Consider the following 20,065-nt stretch of genomic DNA (forward strand, 5'->3'; position numbering starts at 1 on the left):
TAAGCAAATCAAATTCACTTTCTTGAAAACTCCTCATCTTTCCCAGCAAAACCACTCGTTCTGTGTTCATTCACTTGGTGAAGTGGTCCCACTATCCATTTGGTTACTCAAAATAGACACCTGGAAGTCCTCAACTCTTCTCTGCCATTTTCCACATCACATCCACTTTGTGTGTGTGTGTGTGTGTGTGTGTGTGTGTGTGTGTGTGTTTAGTTGCTCAGTCGTATCCAGCTCTTTGCAACCCCATGGACTGTAGCCCATCAGGCTCCTCTCTCCATAGGATTTTCCAGACAAGAATACTGGAGTGGGTTGCCATTGCCGCCTCCAGGGGATATTCAAGATTCAGGGATTGAATCTGTGTCTCCTGTGTCTCCTGTATTGCAGGCAGATTCTTTACTCGCTGGGCCATCAGAAAAGCCCCCTAGTGACCAAATAGGTCCTTTTCATTCTTGAAAAGGATCTTTTGATTTCATCTTCTGTTCATTTCTTCTTAGTACTCGAGAGCCACGATCATCTCATCTGGGTTATCACAAATCTCCTTTTAGTCTCATCCCCACCCCATCCCCCAATTTGCTGTTGACTGGTAACCAAACCAAAGCTGTCTTTCTAAAATGCAGATTTGATAGCATTGTGAAGTGAAGTCGCTCAGTTGTGTCCGACTCTTTGCGACCCTGTGGACTGTAGCCTACTAGGCTCCTCCGTCTGCGGGATTTTCGAGGCAAGAATGCTAGAGTGGGTTGCCATTTGCTTAAAATCCTTAATGGCTCCCCATTGACCCAGGTTAATGTTCAAGTTCCTAATAAGGATTACAGTCCTGGCTTGGTTATTGTTGACTTCTCCAGTATCTTGACCCATCACTTCTGTCCACCCCTAACTCCTTCCCACTCACCAAGTTCTACTCTTCAGCCTCATTTCTCTCAATGTTGGCCCTAAATAACTCTTTGAATTAACAAGCTATTTCCTCTGCCTAATACATTTTTTTGTACCTCTGTTGCCCCATGGCTAAACCATTCTTATCCTTCAAACCTTATAGTCATTTCTTTCTGGCAGGCCTTCTTTGCTATATTCTTCTGTCCCTTTATTAGGTTAGGGATTCTTGCTGTATATTTTCAGAATGCCCTGTTTCCCCATTATATCCTTTTGTTGTTCATTTGTCTTCTCTTTAACACTCTAAGCTCTAACAGCAGTGACCAGATTTCGCTTGCTCACTATCATATTTTTATTACTTATGAATGAGAGGGGCTTCCCTGGTAGCTCAGCTGGTAAAGAATCCTCCTGCAATGCAGGAGACCCTGGTTCGATTCCTGGGTCGGGAAGATCCCCTGGAGAAGGGAAAGGCTACCCACTCCAGTATTCCTGCCTGGAGAATCCCCAAGAGGAGCCTGACAGACTACAGTCCATGGGATTGTAAAGAGACACGACTGAGCGACTTTCACTTTCTTTCATGAATGATAGATGGTTAATTAAATATTTGTTAAATTAATTATGATTGGAACTTTACTGGAAGTCTTCTGTAGACTGCCCTTTTGAGTCTTTTTCCAGTCAGCTACTGTTAATATTCTAAATAGTTTCTAAAAGTGTACAAAAGACCCTTTAATTATCTTAAGACTTGTGACTTTCCTCAAAATCTTTGAGCATTTTGCTTTTATTTCCTAATAGTGAACTATGTCATGTTAGAATTTATATTTTAAGATTTACTTTTTATATATTCAACCATTGACTAATTTAATAAAGATACTATTTCATTTAAATTACAATTATTGAAGATTTATACTATTTTACTGTTATACTATTTATTTCATGTAATATATACCATTTTGAAAATGATCATCTCCTCACTTGTCTTGGGAGAAAATGAGGGTTAAGTAAAAAAGATCAAATTTTGTTAATATCATTAAAATCATATACTGGTTGAAATTTTATGTATTGTAGAATTATCTGCATATATGAAATTATTTTTGGACTCAAAAAATAACTTTTGGAGGGAAAGGAAGGACCTTCCTGTTATGAAATTTACTTCATGATTCCCATCTTTGCTTTTGTTCTCACATTTTGTGATGAAATCTTATATGTACATATAATATTTAAGATAAAGATAAATCTTTATTTTCCAAAGCTTAATTATATTAATATATATTTTTTAAAAATTATAAAAGTACAGTTGGTTTACAATAGTGTGTAAGTTTCAGGTGTACAGCACAGCAATTTAGTTATACTACAGTGTTTATTCCTCGATGATATATTTTGTCATCCTTATGCATTGCAGTTTACCATTTGAATGGAATGTTTTATTTGATGAATATTTTTTAAACAGGTATTTACAGTCTTTTCAGTTCCCTGGATAGTATATTGAAAAGGGCTGAGAGTTGAGACTCCTGGGTTCTGGTCCTGCCTGCCTCCATCATCAAGTAATTGGCAGTTCATTCATTTTATATTATTTCATGTTGGAGAAAACTAATTTCTAGAAATAAAAGCATATAGATTCAAGTTTGTGTTTTTTTAAGAGAAGGCATTATTTGATTGTGAATTGGACAATTTGTTTGTGAGTTGGACTCATAAAATTGTGTCAGGTTCAACACTTTATTTTTTTATGTATAAACCGATTGTTAATTTTATTCATCTACTGAATACTATTGTGAATTATCTTTTTCCAGTGTATAGCCTCTTAGTTCAGTTCAGTTCAGTCACTCAATCGTGTCCGACTCTTTGCGACCCCATGGACTGCAGCACACCAGGCTTCCCTATCCATCACCAACTCCTGGAGGTTACTCAAACTCATGTCCATCGAGTCAGTGATGCCATCCAACCATCTCATCCTCTGTTGTCCCCTTCTCCTCCCACCTTCAGTCTTTTCCAGCATCAGGGTCTTTTCCAGTAAGTCAGTTCTTCGCATCAGGTAGCCAAAGTATTAGAGTTTCAGCTTCAGCATCAGTCCTTCCAATGAATATTCAGGACTGATTTCCTTTAGGATTGACTGGTTTGATCTCCTTGCAGTCCAAGAGACTCTCAAGAGCCATCTTCAGCACCACAGTTCAAAAGCATCAATTCTTCAGTGCTCAATTTCTCAGGGTTTCCTTTGGGCACACAATATACTATGTTGACTACTGCCTCTTCTATTTATTTCTAAAGGATTCCTCCCCACCCCAAATCACTGGCAAAAGTGACTCCTTTCTTTTGAAAATGTAAATTTAGTCATATCTATAGGTCATTATGAGTTACCATTGTGCTTTAGAATATGATTCTCTGGATAAGGTTAAGTATATTCTCATATATGGCAATATATCATCAGGACTTGAAAATTTTTTAAACTATTTAGTAAACAGCCATTTGTAAAATTAAATTGCTGTTAGATAATGTTATTAAATAGGCCCCCATGAAAAGCATGGATATCACTTTGGTAACAAGAAGATGCTGCTTTGTAAAGTTTCATTTACATACTAATTGCCCTTGGTTTATTTCTGTAGCAACAATAAGCTACCCCTTTGGTGATAGTTAACTTGAATTATTCTTCACCAATGCCCAGTTTAAATCAGCTGTGTTAAGTAAAAGAAGCAAAGAATGCTTATAAGAAAAGTCATTTATTACATTGAAATTTGTTTTAGATGCTTGACTAATGCTATAAAGGTAAATATTACACAAACCGATGGACTGTAGCCTGTCAGGCTCCTCTGTCCATGGGATTCTCCAGGCAAGAATACTTGAGTAGACTGCCATGCCCTCCTCCAGAGGATCTTCCCAACCAGGGATCAAATGCAGGTCTCCTGCATGGCAGGCAGATTCTTTACCATCTGAGCCACCAGGAAAGCCCCATGAAATGCTATAGTTAATGGTAGAGAACATGACTCAGAAATTTAAAACATTTTTTAGAATAGAAAATCAAATGCATGTCTAAATGGATCTGTTACTTTGAAAGTTCTTTTTATGTGTGTTAGAATTGTGTGTCTTATATGACTTCCGGTATTTTTGCCTGAATTAATGATATTAAAAAATCAAAGGATAGAATATAAAGGACTCTAATATTCTGTTGTGTGCTCAGTTGCTTCAGTAGTGTCTGACTGCGGCCCTGTGGACTGTAGCCCGCCAGGCTCCTCTGTCCATGGGCTTCTCCAGGCAAGAATACTGGAGCAGGTTGCCATTTTCTTCTCCAGTGGAGCTCCCCAACCCAGGGATTGAACCCAGGTCTCCCGCATTGCAGGCAGATTCTTTACCAGCTGAGCCACAAGGGAAGCCCAATAGAGATGGAAGATACTTTGAAAGATTACCCAGAATCCAGCTTTCAGCCTACCCTTAAGTAAAAACCTTTTATCTTCATGAAAACTTGGCCATTGGCTTTCTTTAATATAGATATAGCTGACCATAGTGAAGAGGAACACTATGAATAAAAAGTATTTGCATTTTTTAATGTATCTATTTTTAAGTCTCTTATCCTTTAAAAACTGTCTCCTCCGTAACCCTTTTTATGTTGGAAATTTTGTGACTAGATTTTTGTTTTGTTTAACACAAATGAGACTAAATTTCCAGAGAGGGTGGATTATGCCTCAGTGAATTTTAAATAATGGATATAAGAAATTTGAATAATAAGACCTGATGTTTTATATTTGTTACTTCTGGAATATTTGAGCATTAAGATATTTTAAGTAAATTATTTTTATAAAAATGGTTTGGAGCATTGAATATGTTTACTTTTCATAGGTCATTAGTAGACACACACACATGTGTGTGTAACCTGTATCAGTTGAAACAAAAAAGAATGTATTATTAGTCTTTAAGAAACGCCTCTTAAACATAAGGCTCTTAAAGTGTTGAGTTGGCAAAAAAGTTTGTTTGGGTTTTTCTGTAATATCTTAAAAACCCAGATGAACTTTTTGGCCAACCCAATGCTAATGGATAATGAAGCTCATTGAAAAGTAAGCCTTTCTAAGTTACTTTGAATTTTTTATGGTTTTATTTCTCAAGTCTTTTTCATTTATGATAGAGAGTAAGTGTTCTCAAATGTTGCATGAAAACTCTGTTAATATATGTTATTTCTTAACTTCTCTTTGGTAGCCACAGATTTATAAGGTTACTGAATCATTGTCACTTATACCTCAGTTAATTGCTTGCTTGAATTACCACCACCTTGTCATATTGATTATTAGTAATTATTAATGACTCAATCCTGTTAAGTACAGACTTTCTGTCTGGCACATGTAGTATCTTTAGCTAGTATTTGAAAATGTGCTTGAGTTCCACTAACATATACATTGCTACTTTTACTCGAAATCTTCACATGTGAATGCTGACAAAGTTCTTCATGATACTAATGTTAATTCTGTAGTTAAATTATAAAGGAAAGCAGTTTACAATAATGTTGTACATTACTATTTTACAAAGGACTTTGATTTTTTTCAGAGTGCTTTGACTTTTAATAGCAACCCCATAAAATAAGCAAAGCAGGCTTTTTATAAGCCTCATTTGACAGATAGGAAAAGTGGGACTCAATCAAATAACTTGCCCCAAATTCACACAGAAAGTAAGAGTCAAATTTTGATCTTAGGCCTTGTATCTTCAACTGCCTTTATACTATATTGCATCCTTCTCTGTATTTTTAAGCATCTTTCTTAAGCATTCTATTGCTGAGAACAGTAATGTGGCAATCAGAAATCTAAGACCAAATTACACAACTTAAAAAAAAAAAAAAAATCTCACCTATGTATCTACTGCTGTTCCAAGACCTGTGATAGTTAAAAATATAATTTATATTCCTCATTTCTTTTCAGTAATATTTGTCTGAAAAAATGCACATTGCTGCCTGTCAGAAGGTGTGACATCTTTTAACAGTTTCTACTTTACTTTTTCTGCTGACACATGTAGTATCTTTAGCCAGTAATTGAAAATGTGCTTGAGTTTCACTGACATATATTTTACTAGTTTTACTCAAAATCTAGGAAAACTAGGTTCCATAGTCATACGGATAGTAATACATATTAGAAGAAAAAGACTTTTAAAAAGAATAATATATTTTATGACACACTAAAATTTTAATTGCAGCAGAAAGAGTTGAGTTAGTGTTATCTTTATCAATAAAATGGGTTTTATTTTTATCCAGAACTGTTCTGTTAATTCAGATTTGTCATTTGTAACTTTGCAGCAGTTAGAAGAAAAGAGTGAGGATCAAGAAGACAAAGAATGTTTGAAACAAGCAATAACAGCTTTGCTTAATGTTCAGAGTGGTATGGAAAAAATATGTTCTAAAAGTCTTGCAAAACGAAGACTTAGGTGAATATTTTCACTTTTTTTTAAAAATAATCCTCCTTTTCACCCTCAATACTGTGGTATAAATTCAGGGATCCCTGGTCCCTCCTCAAGTAAACAATGAAGAAAATACTTTTAGTGACAAGCTTGGTCTTTCAGAGGAAGTGACATCAAAGCCAAGAGAATTTGTTATTGTTTGAAAAACCTTTCATATTTGTGCATTTTCCTTGCATACTCCCAGACAAGACCTCCTGAGAGTCAACTGGTAAGCTAAAGGAGAGCTAGAGCAAATGTATTGGGTAGATTTATGTCAACAACATTGTTCTGTCAAAGTAAAATCAGTAGTGGCCTTTATTTTAGGGATTATGTAACTCGAGGCATTAATTCAGATAATACGCTTCCAGTTTCCTAATTATAGTAAGTGCATGGTTTTTAGCTTTAGGTATTGTCTACTTAAGCATTTCTAGATAAATTTTTTAATCTCTTACTTTTTTTTTCACTGTATTGGGCTACTTTGTAATACTTGTCATTCTAAATATTTAGTAGCCATGGTAGAAATAATCATTCTGTAGCTAAATATATAGGGTAGATTTTTGTCAATAGTCAGCTGTTCTTTTTAGAGCACTAAAAAAAATGTCTCTAATGTGTTGCTTTAGTTTCCAAAATTGTGCAACTTTGTAACACTAATATATTTGGAGATTCAGTGAAAACCTTCACAGTGCAACTTTTAAAAATATGCTTTAGCATTGTCGTTAATATTCATGAATTATAGATTCCCTGTCATCTTTGTACTAACAGTGTTTTTTTCCTTTATCCCAGTGAATCTGCATGTCGGTTTTATAGTCAGCAAATGAAGGGGAAACAACTAGCAATCAAGAAAATGAACGAGATTCAGAAGAATATTGATGGTTGGGAGGGAAAAGACATTGGACAGTGTTGCAATGAGTTTATAATGGAAGGAACTCTTACACGTGTAGGAGCCAAACATGAGAGACACATATTTCTCTTTGATGGCTTAATGATTTGCTGTAAATCAAATCATGGGCAGCCAAGACTACCTGGTGCTAGCAATGCAGAATATCGTCTTAAAGAAAAGTTTTTTATGAGAAAGGTACAAATTAATGACAAAGATGACACCAATGAGTACAAGCATGCTTTTGAAATAATTTTAAAAGATGAAAATAGTGTTATATTTTCTGCCAAGTCAGCTGAAGAGAAGAACAATTGGATGGCAGCATTGATATCTTTACAGTACCGGAGTACCCTGGAAAGAATGCTTGATGTGACCATGCTGCAGGAAGAAAAGGAGGAGCAGATGAGGCTCCCTAGTGCTGACGTTTATAGATTTGCAGAGCCTGACTCTGAAGAAAATATCATATTTGAAGAAAACGTGCAGCCCAAAGCTGGAATTCCAATTATCAAGGCAGGAACCGTTATTAAACTTATAGAGAGGCTCACATACCACATGTATGCAGGTAAGACGTATGAACTTGCCTGTCTCTTTTATTCTCCTCCTTCAGGCTGATTTTTCTTTGTTGCACAGGTCATTGTGCCTAAAATAGAAAGCAAACTGACAACAAAAGACCTCCGCATTGTCAGAGTTCATTTTCCTTTGACTAAAAAGACTGCCACTTTATATTTCTATGAAATTTTATAATTTTTCTACCACATTTACGTATGTTATTTTTAACTTGACAATCAGAGTTATAAATAAAGTTACTGGGCTAAATTTACCCAGTTAGCCAGTGGCAAAAATAAGACTGAAACTAGTGATAAATCAGTCATCATTAGGATCTAAAAATTGTTTTACTCCTTTACGTCTTTTTTTCTCTTTCATTACTGGGATTATAAAATAAGTAAAAATTCTAATATATGTTATGTATCCATTACCAAAACTGTACCAGTAGTACAAATATATACAGCATTGCTTTTTCTTAATTTCCATTCCTAAAATTTATTAAAAATAGCAATCTTGGGGTCTTTCAAATTTTCAGGATTTTTTACAACTGATATTATTTAGAAAACAATGTACCTTATTATGGCAATTTTTAGAGATAAACATAGGAGTTTGGAGGTTTCCTAGAGTGTTGAGACATGTTTGTCTCTAAGTGGGCTGAATCAAATATAATGTTTGGGAGGTAAGGAACAAATGTAATGGTCGATTCTTTAATTTTATTTCTTCTAATAAGGTAACAGATGATACTCCAGTTTTCTTCAGCTTCCCTACATAGTAGGAATTTTGAGGATTATAAAATACTGTGGAAAGAGCACTAAATTTAGGTTCACACCCTCACTCTATCACAGTTTCTTAAGGTTTCAGAAGTAGTGTAGTTTTCATCTCAAAAATCAACATCACAACAGCTATCTTAGAATATTGTTGGAAAGAATAAATGAAATACTAAGGTGAAAGCTCTTTATAAACTTACTTTCAAAGAATGCTTTTATTACAAAGATATATATAAAATCAAACATAACTCTTAAAAGTGCTGGTCTTAAAATAGTTGAATGTATAAGTTAACCTCCATCTCCAGACTTTTTGCTTAAATATATTTCTATCTCTAGGATACGTGTGTTTCTGGGGAAATTTCCCAGTTTTTAAAGTTCTTCAAATGGGCTCTTAGTTCTCTCTGGAAACTATTCTGGCACCAGTTCAATTAAACTTTTAAGAATATCCATTAACTGTAATCCACTGTAGTAAAGATGAATGGTATTCAACACTGTTAATCTGTTTAATTTATTAAATACCTGGTCAGAACTACTCATATTGCCTGGAAACTATCAGGGCCACCTTGCAAAAAAGTAAAATTATAATTTTGTTTCCATGATCTCAAAGCATGTTATAAATATGATCTCTTTCATTATCTCCACATGTCTGGGATAAATAAGCCTGTGTTTTGTTTTTAGTTTTTATTTGGCCTCTATTTGGTAGTTCTTTTGCTAATATTTTCTGTTGTAAAATAATAGTGTTTTTTTCCCCCCATAGGTAATTTTAAAAGCAGTTTAGGCTCTTTAAGCATATGCCATTTGGTAGTAAGCAGGCAGTAACTGAAACATGTTGATGATAACAAAAAAAGACTCTGGGATTTTTACTCTTTTTAGTAAAATTAATTTTATTAATTAATCAATTTTACTATTGATTTTTCACTTAGAAACTTACGTAGTCAGGTATTCATTTTGCTGACACAAAAATAAAAAATAAATCCAAGTATAGAAAATTTAAATAAGCTGCCTAGGATCTGCATGAAAAATAAATACATTATTCTGTCATCTTTTTTTACATGTGAAACTAATTTTGATAGGTGCAATTTCAGTAGTAAATACGACCCATCTATTTAGCTGATCACCATCAACTTTAAGATCTAGAATACAGCTTAAAAACTATCTTATTCAATTACCAGAAATTTATGGTTGCAAAACAGTTATTTCTTTGGTCCTTCTTAAGGCATTTTTAAGGATATGAAAGTTCAAATTGTTCTTCTTGCCACATTATTCTGATTTTTGTATCTTAGAAGATTCACAGAAATTTTTAGCCTAAACATTCTAAAGTATTCATCATTTTATTTTAAATACCTTTGTTTTGGGTTCTTAGACTATTGAGAGTATAATTAATCCTTAGATTTTTATCTGTGTTTGTGAGACAGAAGCTCTACTCTTTTTTCTTCTGTAGAGCAGTACAAGTGGCAGGTACTAAAGAAGATTTACCAGTGTTTCCTATCAAGTCAAGTGGTATTTGATTTCAAAAATATTTTCAAATTTCAAATTTTTTAATATAATTGTTTTCCTTAAAGTGCTACTGTTAGTGATAAAAATATTCTTTACTGCTTGCTTTATTTCACAGAACTACCTTATGATTATTAATAAGTAGTTATAGCGCTACAATTAAATATTTCTTTTCTAGAGACCTTTTATTTATTTTTTGTTAAGTTAAACAAAACTTAACAAGCATAGCTGATAGTTTTTCTTTAGTCTTGGCAATCTTCTCCTCAATATACACAGTGCTCACCAAATCTATAGACATAGCACATTTGCTATGGTGTTTTATTAGTTACTTTTGATAGTCACCCTCATTTATATTAATCTTTAGCTTTTGAATAGAATAACTTAAGTAACTTTACTTCTAATTAATATGCACTCAGCTTTCTAAATTTATAGAACTTTGCAGAGTTAAGTGTATCCAAATTTAAATTGACAAGATCTTTTTACTTTTTTAAAATGTTAAAGTTTTTAAAAAATTCCTTTTATTAATTTCTTGAGGAATAAAAAGCCAGTGTTGGGTTTAGAGTATTATAGCTAAGTTTTTTTTTTGACATTTTTCTTTTCTATTTTATTTTGAAGATTAATAGAATATTTTAACTTATGTCATAAATATATTACTAGTGTAACTAAAATCCACAAGCAGCTTTCATGAACTGTGGTTTACCATATATACCAATAAGTATTAATTACTAGCTTGTTTGACTTCTGTAAGGTCTGTGATAAATGTATTACTGGCAACATAGAATGTGTTTTTAATAGACCATGTACGAACTTGTAAAACATTCAAACAGCTATTTTTTTAAGACCTTTTCCAGCTTAATTGGACTCTGAGTCCTCACACAGTGATAATGGATTAACCATTTGTTTTAAGAACTGTTGGTCTGCTCTATTTAATTTTGGTTCGGTAGTTTGATACGTATTTTTTATCAGAACATACAGTGTAAGTTGTGGCTTGCACTAAAACAAAAGCTAAAAGTTAGACTGCATATTTTTATTATGCTGTATAGAATTGTAATAAAAGACATTGGCTGTAATACATGAGAAAAACCCAGTAACTAATAAGCACTACTTACAGACATTTTTTAGATTATAGCTTGGTCAGACATTGTCATCAAAAAACAAAACTTGTTTAACCTTCCTTAATTCAGACTTCACTGTGGCTTCAGTCAACTTGATCACTCAAGTGTTTACAGTAATTTATAAAACAGAGCTATAGATCTTAAATGCTCAGTCGTTCACTTTATAGACCCAAACCCAAGGCCTTGAAGGTTATGTGACTTGCCAGAAATCATATCAGTTAATTGCAGGAAAGAGTATGAGAAATCGGGTTTCTTGACTCTTTAAATAATAGAGTTTATTTTCTGCCATGTTACACTGACTCATACAAGGTGAATTTTTTTTCATCTTTATAGTATAATTTTTATTGTGTATATTGAACAGTAAAAATAGAATTGCTTGCTTGGTTTGAATTACCAGGAATATAAATGGCTCTTCACTTCTGGGCAAACATGGGTCTAATATATAGTCAGAGTACTGTTTTTTCTTATTGAAATAGGTAATAAATTCTAACTATGGATAACTTCCATTTTAATGCATAGATTTTAGTTTTTAGTTAGATGTTGGTCATTATAATTTTAGTTTTTAACAAAATCCAATCTATTGGTGTTACTTGCTGTGTAAATTTAGGTGAATTGGAAAGTGCTTAATTGTTGCTCAAAAGATTACAACAGAGTCTTATGTAGAATTTAATATATGGTGCTGCAGATCCAGTGTTTCTGGGCATAACAGTAATTTGCTAACTACATCAGAACTGCAGAATTCATCTGAAATGGTGTGGGGGGACATTGTCTTGTTAGATGTATCATTCTGGATCTGGCAAGGATATGAAGAGACCTTTATTTACAGTAAGAAAACACAAAGCAATATGCATAAAAAGGAGGAGATGCAAGTAGGAATTTCAGTTCTATTCCAGAGTTACAGGAAATAATTTAGTATAAATTCATTATTGAGACTTTGAAACAACATGTGTAAAGAAATGTTTGGAGACGGTGTGTCTGGTTTTGATCATCTTTTTTAGAGAAATGAGATGACTTTGAGGTAGGGGGTCTCTTATTAGATCTGACATTATATAAAAAGAACTTTTCATTTTAAAGTGTGGGGAAAAGGGGTTTCCCATGCATGGTGAACTTCGGTTTTAAAGAAAATGGTATTAAAAAAAACTTAAGCCAGTTCATATTTTTCTTTAAAATATTTACTGCTATTTTAGGCCCTTATATTTTTGCAAAAAAAACTGCATTAGATTTCTTTGAAGTTTGTGTTCTCTATAGCTCCGTTTGGGTGTTTTAGCTCTTAAAAACAACTTTTGAACAATTTTTGATCTATAGGGCAGTGCTGTACTATTTTTAAACTCTGATTTTTTTTTTTAAGTGTTTGTGCGTCAGCATAGCGTCTGTTTCCTTTTTTAAGGAATTCAAGAGTGATTGTTTATAAATCCTTGTTGAGGAGCTTATTGTTTCTTGTGGCATTTTAAATGGCTATATTAAAGGGAGAATTATCACATGAACAGACATCCTGATTAACAGTGTTTCACTATGGTGGTTGGGGGAGGGGTGTTTACATAAATAACTCTATGTAACAAATATTTCATAAATGTATTGACCTTGCCAATAAAAATGTATTGACCTTGCCAATAAAAATGTGTTGAAAAAAAGGATTAACTTTTTCACCTCAAATGTAATATGCCGTATTCTGAACATTATAGTAATTATATTCTGATTTCCTAAGATTTTCAAGAAATATACAATAAAATATTATGAAAGAATAGCTTTAGAGTGAGGGAGACAGGCAGCTAAAGACCAGCAGAAAATAGGAGATATCTTACTTGAAATAACCTGGGCCTAGACAAGGGACACGATGGTAAACTTGGAAGATAATTTGTACATACAGAGAGGTTGGGTAGACAGAGGGCAGGGAAGCAGAGTAGGATAGAAATCTTAGTACAGGGCTTTGAGAGTCAAGTAGAAAAGAGTGGTACCTAAAATGAAGAAAAACCACAGAAGACATTTCTACCATTGCTCATATTGAAATCCACTAGGATTTATGTTTGAGAAAGAAGTTTATGGAATTACATTCACTAGCAAGAAACAAAAAGAGGAGAATATCAAAATAGTTGATTTTCATTTTCTCCACAAATATTTGTGCTTACAAATATTCGGTTAAAACCGAATCAGCATAGCATGGCTTTTGTATTTTTAATGCTTTTGCCTTCCATCTGTCTCTGAAACATCACTTTGTAATATAGGGAGATAACTGTTACTCTGCAACCATCAGAGGCAGTGTAAAACTTAGCTTCTATCATTGTCTGATAAATGTGAAGTAGGTACTTTATTTTTCTACAAAATTACATAACCTGTCCTTATTGATGGGTTTTTTAAGTATCTAATTATCTTGGGCTTTCATCTCATCATTAAGATAAAGGTCTCCAGTGGTTAGTGTAGCATTATATGTGCTACTATCACTGAAACAGGGAAATCAATAGAAATAAAAACAGCATCTGGAATGTGATATTTTGTGTTAAAATTTCAAGTATAGATGTTATGTCCTTCCTTAATATAAGTTTTTCATTCATTAGCAATTTTCTATGGCTTTTGACTAAAAATAGAGCCAGAATTAATTCAAGCCTGGGAATATATGCAGCCTTTAAGATGTTTTTTGAAAGTATTTAAAGTTTTGCCAGATTTTCTTGGTTTGTTTTTAGCTTCTGCTGGTTTTTCCTTTTGGCAAGTCTGCTCTAATTTCTAATCAGGCTAAAAACAACTTAAACTTGAGTCACTTCAGAAGTTAATACAACAGTGATGCTTGTGGGAGTGTTTATTTCACCGCCAGCTCGAAAAACTCCTCTTCTGAGTACAGTGTACAGGAAGGTACAGCTGCTCCTTCCTAAAATCTGGAAGAAGGCTTAACAAGAATTACAGAATCACAATTAGACTGCTAATTTTTCAGTGACTTCAGTGCCTTTAACCAAGCAAGATTAGCGGTTTACAGCTTTATTCTGAATTAATAATTTATGTAAATTTCTATAGTGACTATATAACTCGTGTATTCACTCTTTATAGTTAGATCTCACAGCTTTGGAAACCTTAACAAAATCCTTTAATCCAAGGAGGTTATGTGATATGGGAGAAAAAAGCAATAAATCAGAAAACACACCATCCAGATTCCAATTCCATTTCTGTCACTCCACTGTGTGACTTTAAAACTCTCAGTTACTTCTCTCCTATGTAGAAAGGGACAAACAGCAGCAACCCTGCTCACTTCACAGAAACAACATGGAATGAATGATGTGAGTGCTCTTTGAATTCAGTACGTAACAGACATCAGGAATTGACTGATGTGGCAGTGGGACGCACCGTGACTTTCCCAGCATCTTCATTAGTTAGTAGAGTACTGAGATGGCCAGAAGCTTTGGTATAAGCTGCAAAGGCTGTTCTAAAATAGTTTACCTTTAAAAATAGCCAACTTTCTTAAAACGTACTTTAATTTACTAAGAGCTTGCTTTTTTTGTTTTTCAACTTAAAAGTAGCTTTGATATCCCACAAATTTTTAGCCTGACTTAAGTGGAATTTGAGAAGAAATGGACCTGGATATTGATTTTAGACTTTTAGACTAAACTTTTGTTTTTTTGAAAGGGAGAGGTCACCCTTAATTTTGACAGCTCAGGGATATTTGGAGCACTCTACTAAGGTCTGGCTCAGTATCTCTACAGTGGCCACTACTTTGCTTCCTAAATACATGATGTTTTGAGTAGCCTCACCTTACATATAGATTTGCAGAACAGGAAGAAGATTCTTGGAAGGGAGGATTGTGATGAAACCGATATAAATCTCTGTTTTAAAATCTTGTACAGCCTTCTGTTTTAAAATCTTTTCTTCTGGTTGAGACATTAGTCTTTAACGTTTGAGGAACTCTGTAACTGAAGACAAACAATAAAATACCAACAGAGAGGAAATTACTAAAGGATTGTATCTGTTTAAATTACTTTTATCAGTAACCCACTCTAGCCTCAGAAGGTATGAAGCTAAAGGAGAAGAGGGGATTTAAAATGAATATATTTTATTATGTAAATTTTTCTCTAACTTAAAGTATTATAATCTTAAATTCAGGGTTGTCTGATATTTAAATCGGGTCATTATCTTGATGACCACATATACCAGTATATTGGAAATAGATTTTTATGATAAATCCATGAATTTTATTTTGGCAGGTGGGAAATTAATATAGTTATTTTACTTTCAGGCTAAATTTAGGGTGATTCTTAATCAGACAAAAGTCAGACTAAATAGAGGTTTTCCACGCAAATAAATTCTGATTCTTGCTATATTCTATGCTAATAAAAGATATAGTATTTCTTATAAAGAACCCATAGTATGTAGCCTAACAAAAATAAATTTAGTTGCTACTCTCAATAAATTTATCATTAAATTAGAGCTTACCATTCCATAGTGATGTGAAATAGGAAAAGGATACTCCCAATAAAAAACGCAAGTTACTGAATTCTCCCCTCCTCCTTTTTAAAGACTCTTAACACCTAAATGTGGACATTGGTGAAATTTGAGTTACAATGACTGGTGAGTGGTTTTTTTCCCGTTATGGGAAGTTGTCCCCCAGCCACCAGGTCTCTCGTGCTGGTGACAGCAGCCTTTCTCCACAGGTTGGGAGAATACTGTCCGAGACTAGGATAGGCAGGGCACACTCGGTCAGCTTCCTGCTTTACGATGAATGAAAAGCAGGTGCTTTCATGGACGTATGAATGAAAAGTAGGTCCTTTTCGTGGAAGCAGTTGAAGACTTGGGCTCTTATGGTGAAACTCTAATTGTGTCTGTGTGTATGCTCACTCAGTCTTGTCCAGCCTTTAGCCACCAGGAAAGCCCCCTCATTGTGTCTATTTGCAGTGCAAGTAATTAAAAGTTGTAAACAGAGCCAAATCAACATATTGTCATACATTGAATAATTTTAATAACTTACAGGTGTTTATTTGTAAGCATCTTTTAGTGGTTTTAATTAAGACCTCTAGGAAATAAAACAATTTAGAAACTGAATTTAACTTAATCAACGACATTATAAGATCTCATCTCCAGTTGAATGCTCTGTTGACATAATTTAAAGAAATCTAGGTAACTAATCCTAGATAAATTAGTCTGGATGGCAGGGAAAAGTAATGGGTTATTGCTGTGGCCTCTGTGTTTTTGAAAGAGAGAAACCACCTGATGATGCTCTGAGATCCAGGTAGCATGTAGAAACTTGCTTCTGTGCTTTGCCTTTCTTCCCTTTGCATTCCTGTGGTCAATAATGAGTTTTAATATCAGCTAGTCAGAGTGTGCAGAGGTCAAGAAACAAGTTGATGTAAAATTTTAGTGTCAATGATTTTTCCACTAATTTAGGAAGAAACTAAAGCTAGCAATTGATTACAAAGTCCAAAGCACCCTGTGTGGTCAAAACACTTTGGGACTTTAAGAGCTGACTATTTAATCTCTTTTGGAAATGTAAATAATAATTTTAATCATTCTTCATAAAAGGTTTTAATAAGATATTTTTCCTTTTTCTTCATAGATCCCAATTTTGTTCGGACATTTCTTACAACATATAGATCCTTTTGTAAACCTCAAGAACTACTGAGTCTTATAATAGAAAGGTCTGTCATTTTAAAATGTTTAAGTTCTTTGTTCTTTTTTTAATGAGATTGAGCTAAGATTTAGAAATATTTTGAATGAGCTTTACATTTTAGTTCAAGAATACTTTAAGAAGAAAATATCTTGGAAGACCATTTGTTTTATATTACTATGTTAGCTTTGATTATTTAAATATAAAAATATTTTTACATGGAAACTCAGTATGTGAAATTTCAAATTTATAGAATTAACCAGGTTAAAGAACTATAAAAATGTAGAATTTAGGCTCTGGAAATTGAATTTTTAATGATCTAAATGTTCTAAATAGAATTTTTTTAATATACCACATGTTGAAGAGAATGGAGTGAACAAGTACTATAATCAAGACAAGTGTTTCTAACCAAAGGGCACTCAACTTTTCAAAACTTACCATTAAAAAAGTTTATGTTAGCTTATTTAGAGTAATTACACAAGCCCAAAATTAATATCATTCCCTTACCTTTATAATCATACCTATTTTTTAGACATTGCATATATTCTTTATTCCTTATTACATTTCTAGTTTTATTTATCTTAGCAAGTATTCATTTCTTTTTAAAAAATTAGTCTTTACATTATAGATACCTCATTTGTTTTCACTGTTGTGTATATCCTTAGTAATTTTTACAGTGCTTTCTTAATTGTGCTGACTAGTGAAAAGATTTATAGTTTTCTGTTGGCATAATTTGATATAATTGATCTTTTCATTAGTTTGTTCTATTTTATGTTAGGTTTGAAATTCCAGAGCCTGAGCCAACAGAAGCTGATCGCATCGCTATAGAGAATGGGGATCAACCCTTGAGTGCAGAACTAAAGAGATTTAGAAAAGAATATATACAGCCTGTGCAGCTGCGGTAAGCATTAAAATAAATAAGTAAATAAGTCTTCGTTGAACTTTTGTTTCAGAATTAAAGTAAATAAGATCTTTCCCAAGCAAGGAGGAAGTAACATGTAAAATGAGTGAAGTAAAGAGAAGTTATCAGAAATTACTGTGTAAGTGTTAATTAAAATAGAATTTTGAAGGTGATAAGCCACTTACAAGATTAAAGTTGACCCTGGAACACCATGGGGGTTAGGGACACTGACCGTCAGCAGGGTGGAAAATCCAGTTTACAGTCAGCCCTCTGAATCCTTGGTTCTACATCCACAGATTGAACCACCTGCCTAGGGTGTAGTACTGTGGTATAGATTTAGTGGGGGAAAAAAAATTACACCTGGAGCCGTGCAGTTCAAACCCTGTTATTCAAGGGTCATCTGTATTTAATTTGTTGAGTTACTGTGTTTTCATTTATACCTCTCATTGTGATAAATGTTTATGTTTGAGTTCCCATAGAGTTCAATTCTTCTTCTGTGTTAATACCATAGAGTATTAAATGTATGTCGGCACTGGGTAGAGCACCACTTCTATGATTTTGAAAGAGATGCAGATCTTTTGCAGCGAATGGAGGAATTTATTGGAACCGTAAGAGGTATTTTCTTTTTTTTAAGTGCCTTAGTTTTATATGTAATAAAAGTATGGTGACTATCAACTAACATCACTACTCACTGTAGTTTAGAGGTATTTATAATAATGCCAGCATAATCAACCGGAAAAGTTAAATTTTTTCATCAAATGTTTTTGACCTACAAATTGTTTAATAATGATCCTGTTGATCCAGTGAATTTTCGTTTAGTAAATCAACTTACTGATTATTTTGGACTTGGATAGAAAGAGTCTCAATTTATGCTGTTTTTACACATCTGAAAGTATGTGTACCAGAGGACAATTAGAAACTGTTGTAGTAACACCACAATGGAGGTTGACTGGGAAACAGTTAGGTAAATAGTGCATAACATACAGAGAATCAGCAGCGTTTATTGAACTGAGACCGGAGAAACAAGAGTTCTCTTCTGAACTCTTGCCATTTGTTAGATAAATGGGTGAAATAATTTTGATTCTTTAGACTTCAGTAACACGACAAGCTAAGATTGATGATCTCCAGTTCCCCTTTTATTTCTAAAAATGTCCTCGACAAACTTGTTTCTATTTCCACTGTACACTTTAAATGAGAATCGAAAAATAAGGGATTAAATAATAGTACTTTCATGCCTAGTGCAAAACAAAGCCACATGAAAAACACACAAAAGGAAGGAATCAGTCCTATGGCGCTGTTTGGTTTATAAAATGCAGTTTGTTAGGTTAACAGCTAATGTTGTATGATCCTATCATTATAAATCTTATTTGTGTAAGATATCTTTTTTGGAGAGGATTATAAAATAATATTTTCAGCTAAAGTTTAGAACAATAGAAGTGAAAATTTTCTGCAAATAAATTACTTTCTCATTTTATTTAAAAAGGATGTGGAAGAATATATACCAAACTATTAATAAATGGTTAGCCACATGAAGAAAAATGAGACTAGGATAGGAAACAGGGAAATGGTAAAGGGAAACTTCATTTTTAAATTTTGGTTGTTTGAACTTTTTATAACAAAGATATATTCAGGTATCATTTATATGATTTTAAACTTTTTTTAAATAAAATATTGAGTAAAATACTTAAATGTTACTTTTCATATAATGTTATTTCAGGTAAAGCAATGAAAAAATGGGTTGAATCCATCACTAAAATAATCCAAAGGAAAAAAATTGCCAGAGACAATGGACCAGGTCATAATATTACATTTCAGAGTTCACCTCCTACGGTTGAGTGGCATATAAGCAGACCTGGGCACATCGAGACTTTTGACCTGCTCACCTTACACCCAATAGAAATTGCTCGACAACTCACTTTACTTGAATCAGATCTATATCGGTATGTAATTTGATGTTCAAGCTGAAAAATCATTTCAAATGAGTTAACTTTCAAAATGAAATCTGATTTCTGGCGTGTAGGATTATTATAAGACATAATGAGATAGTACACCAAGTGTCTTGTGATAAGGCCTTCTGTATAGAAGACGCCTCTTCTTTTACTCCTTGATCACCTTTGCTCTAGCTGGGTTTATAGCTTCTCTCTCTATGCAGTCGCCCCTAGTTAGTGAATCTACTAAAGTCATTTGCTAACTTCGTATCCTCGGGCAACTTTGATCTTGTGTGACTTACTCCTCTGCTGCTTAGTTTCCTCAAGAGTAAATGGAGTTAATGATGGCACCTACTCCTAGAGCTGTTGTGCAAGGTTTAGAATAGTCCATATATTTATAGCACTTAGCACATTGCCCCACACAGAGTAAGGGCTCAGTGAGTGAGATAGCACCATTGTCATTATGAACTTAAGTCATAGCCATTTAACCTTTTTTAGTTTTTATACATTGATATAGCTGCTAACGGAGAAGGCAATGGCACCCCACTCCAGTACTCTTGCCTGGAAAATCCCATGGACAGAGAAG

The 20,065-nt window shown here is 33.6% G+C and overlaps 1 protein-coding gene and 1 long non-coding RNA gene across 3 annotated transcripts in view; one reads left to right on the forward strand and one right to left on the reverse strand.

Moving 5' to 3' along the window:
* Positions 1 to 20,065, forward strand: part of SOS1 (SOS Ras/Rac guanine nucleotide exchange factor 1) — a 131,551-nt gene that overhangs the window by 81,286 nt on the left and 30,200 nt on the right. For both annotated transcript variants that reach the window (XM_070379701.1, XM_070379702.1), the window contains exons 9-14: positions 6,131 to 6,258; positions 7,054 to 7,709; positions 16,600 to 16,681; positions 17,429 to 17,551; positions 18,063 to 18,166; positions 19,269 to 19,491. In XM_070379701.1, coding sequence (XP_070235802.1) covers positions 6,131 to 6,258; positions 7,054 to 7,709; positions 16,600 to 16,681; positions 17,429 to 17,551; positions 18,063 to 18,166; positions 19,269 to 19,491 — 1,316 coding nt within the window. The remainder of the gene's footprint in view (positions 1 to 6,130; positions 6,259 to 7,053; positions 7,710 to 16,599; positions 16,682 to 17,428; positions 17,552 to 18,062; positions 18,167 to 19,268; positions 19,492 to 20,065) is intronic.
* On the reverse strand, positions 7,728 to 17,986 carry LOC138989915 (uncharacterized). The gene is made up of 3 exons (XR_011466107.1): positions 17,737 to 17,986; positions 14,804 to 14,962; positions 7,728 to 7,787 (listed from the first exon to the last, which is right to left on the reverse strand). It is a non-coding gene; the product is annotated as an uncharacterized lncRNA (long non-coding RNA).

The sequence above is a fragment of the Bos mutus genome, chromosome 11, assembly GCF_027580195.1.
Source record: "Bos mutus isolate GX-2022 chromosome 11, NWIPB_WYAK_1.1, whole genome shotgun sequence".
Lineage (NCBI taxonomy): Eukaryota > Metazoa > Chordata > Mammalia > Artiodactyla > Bovidae > Bos > Bos mutus.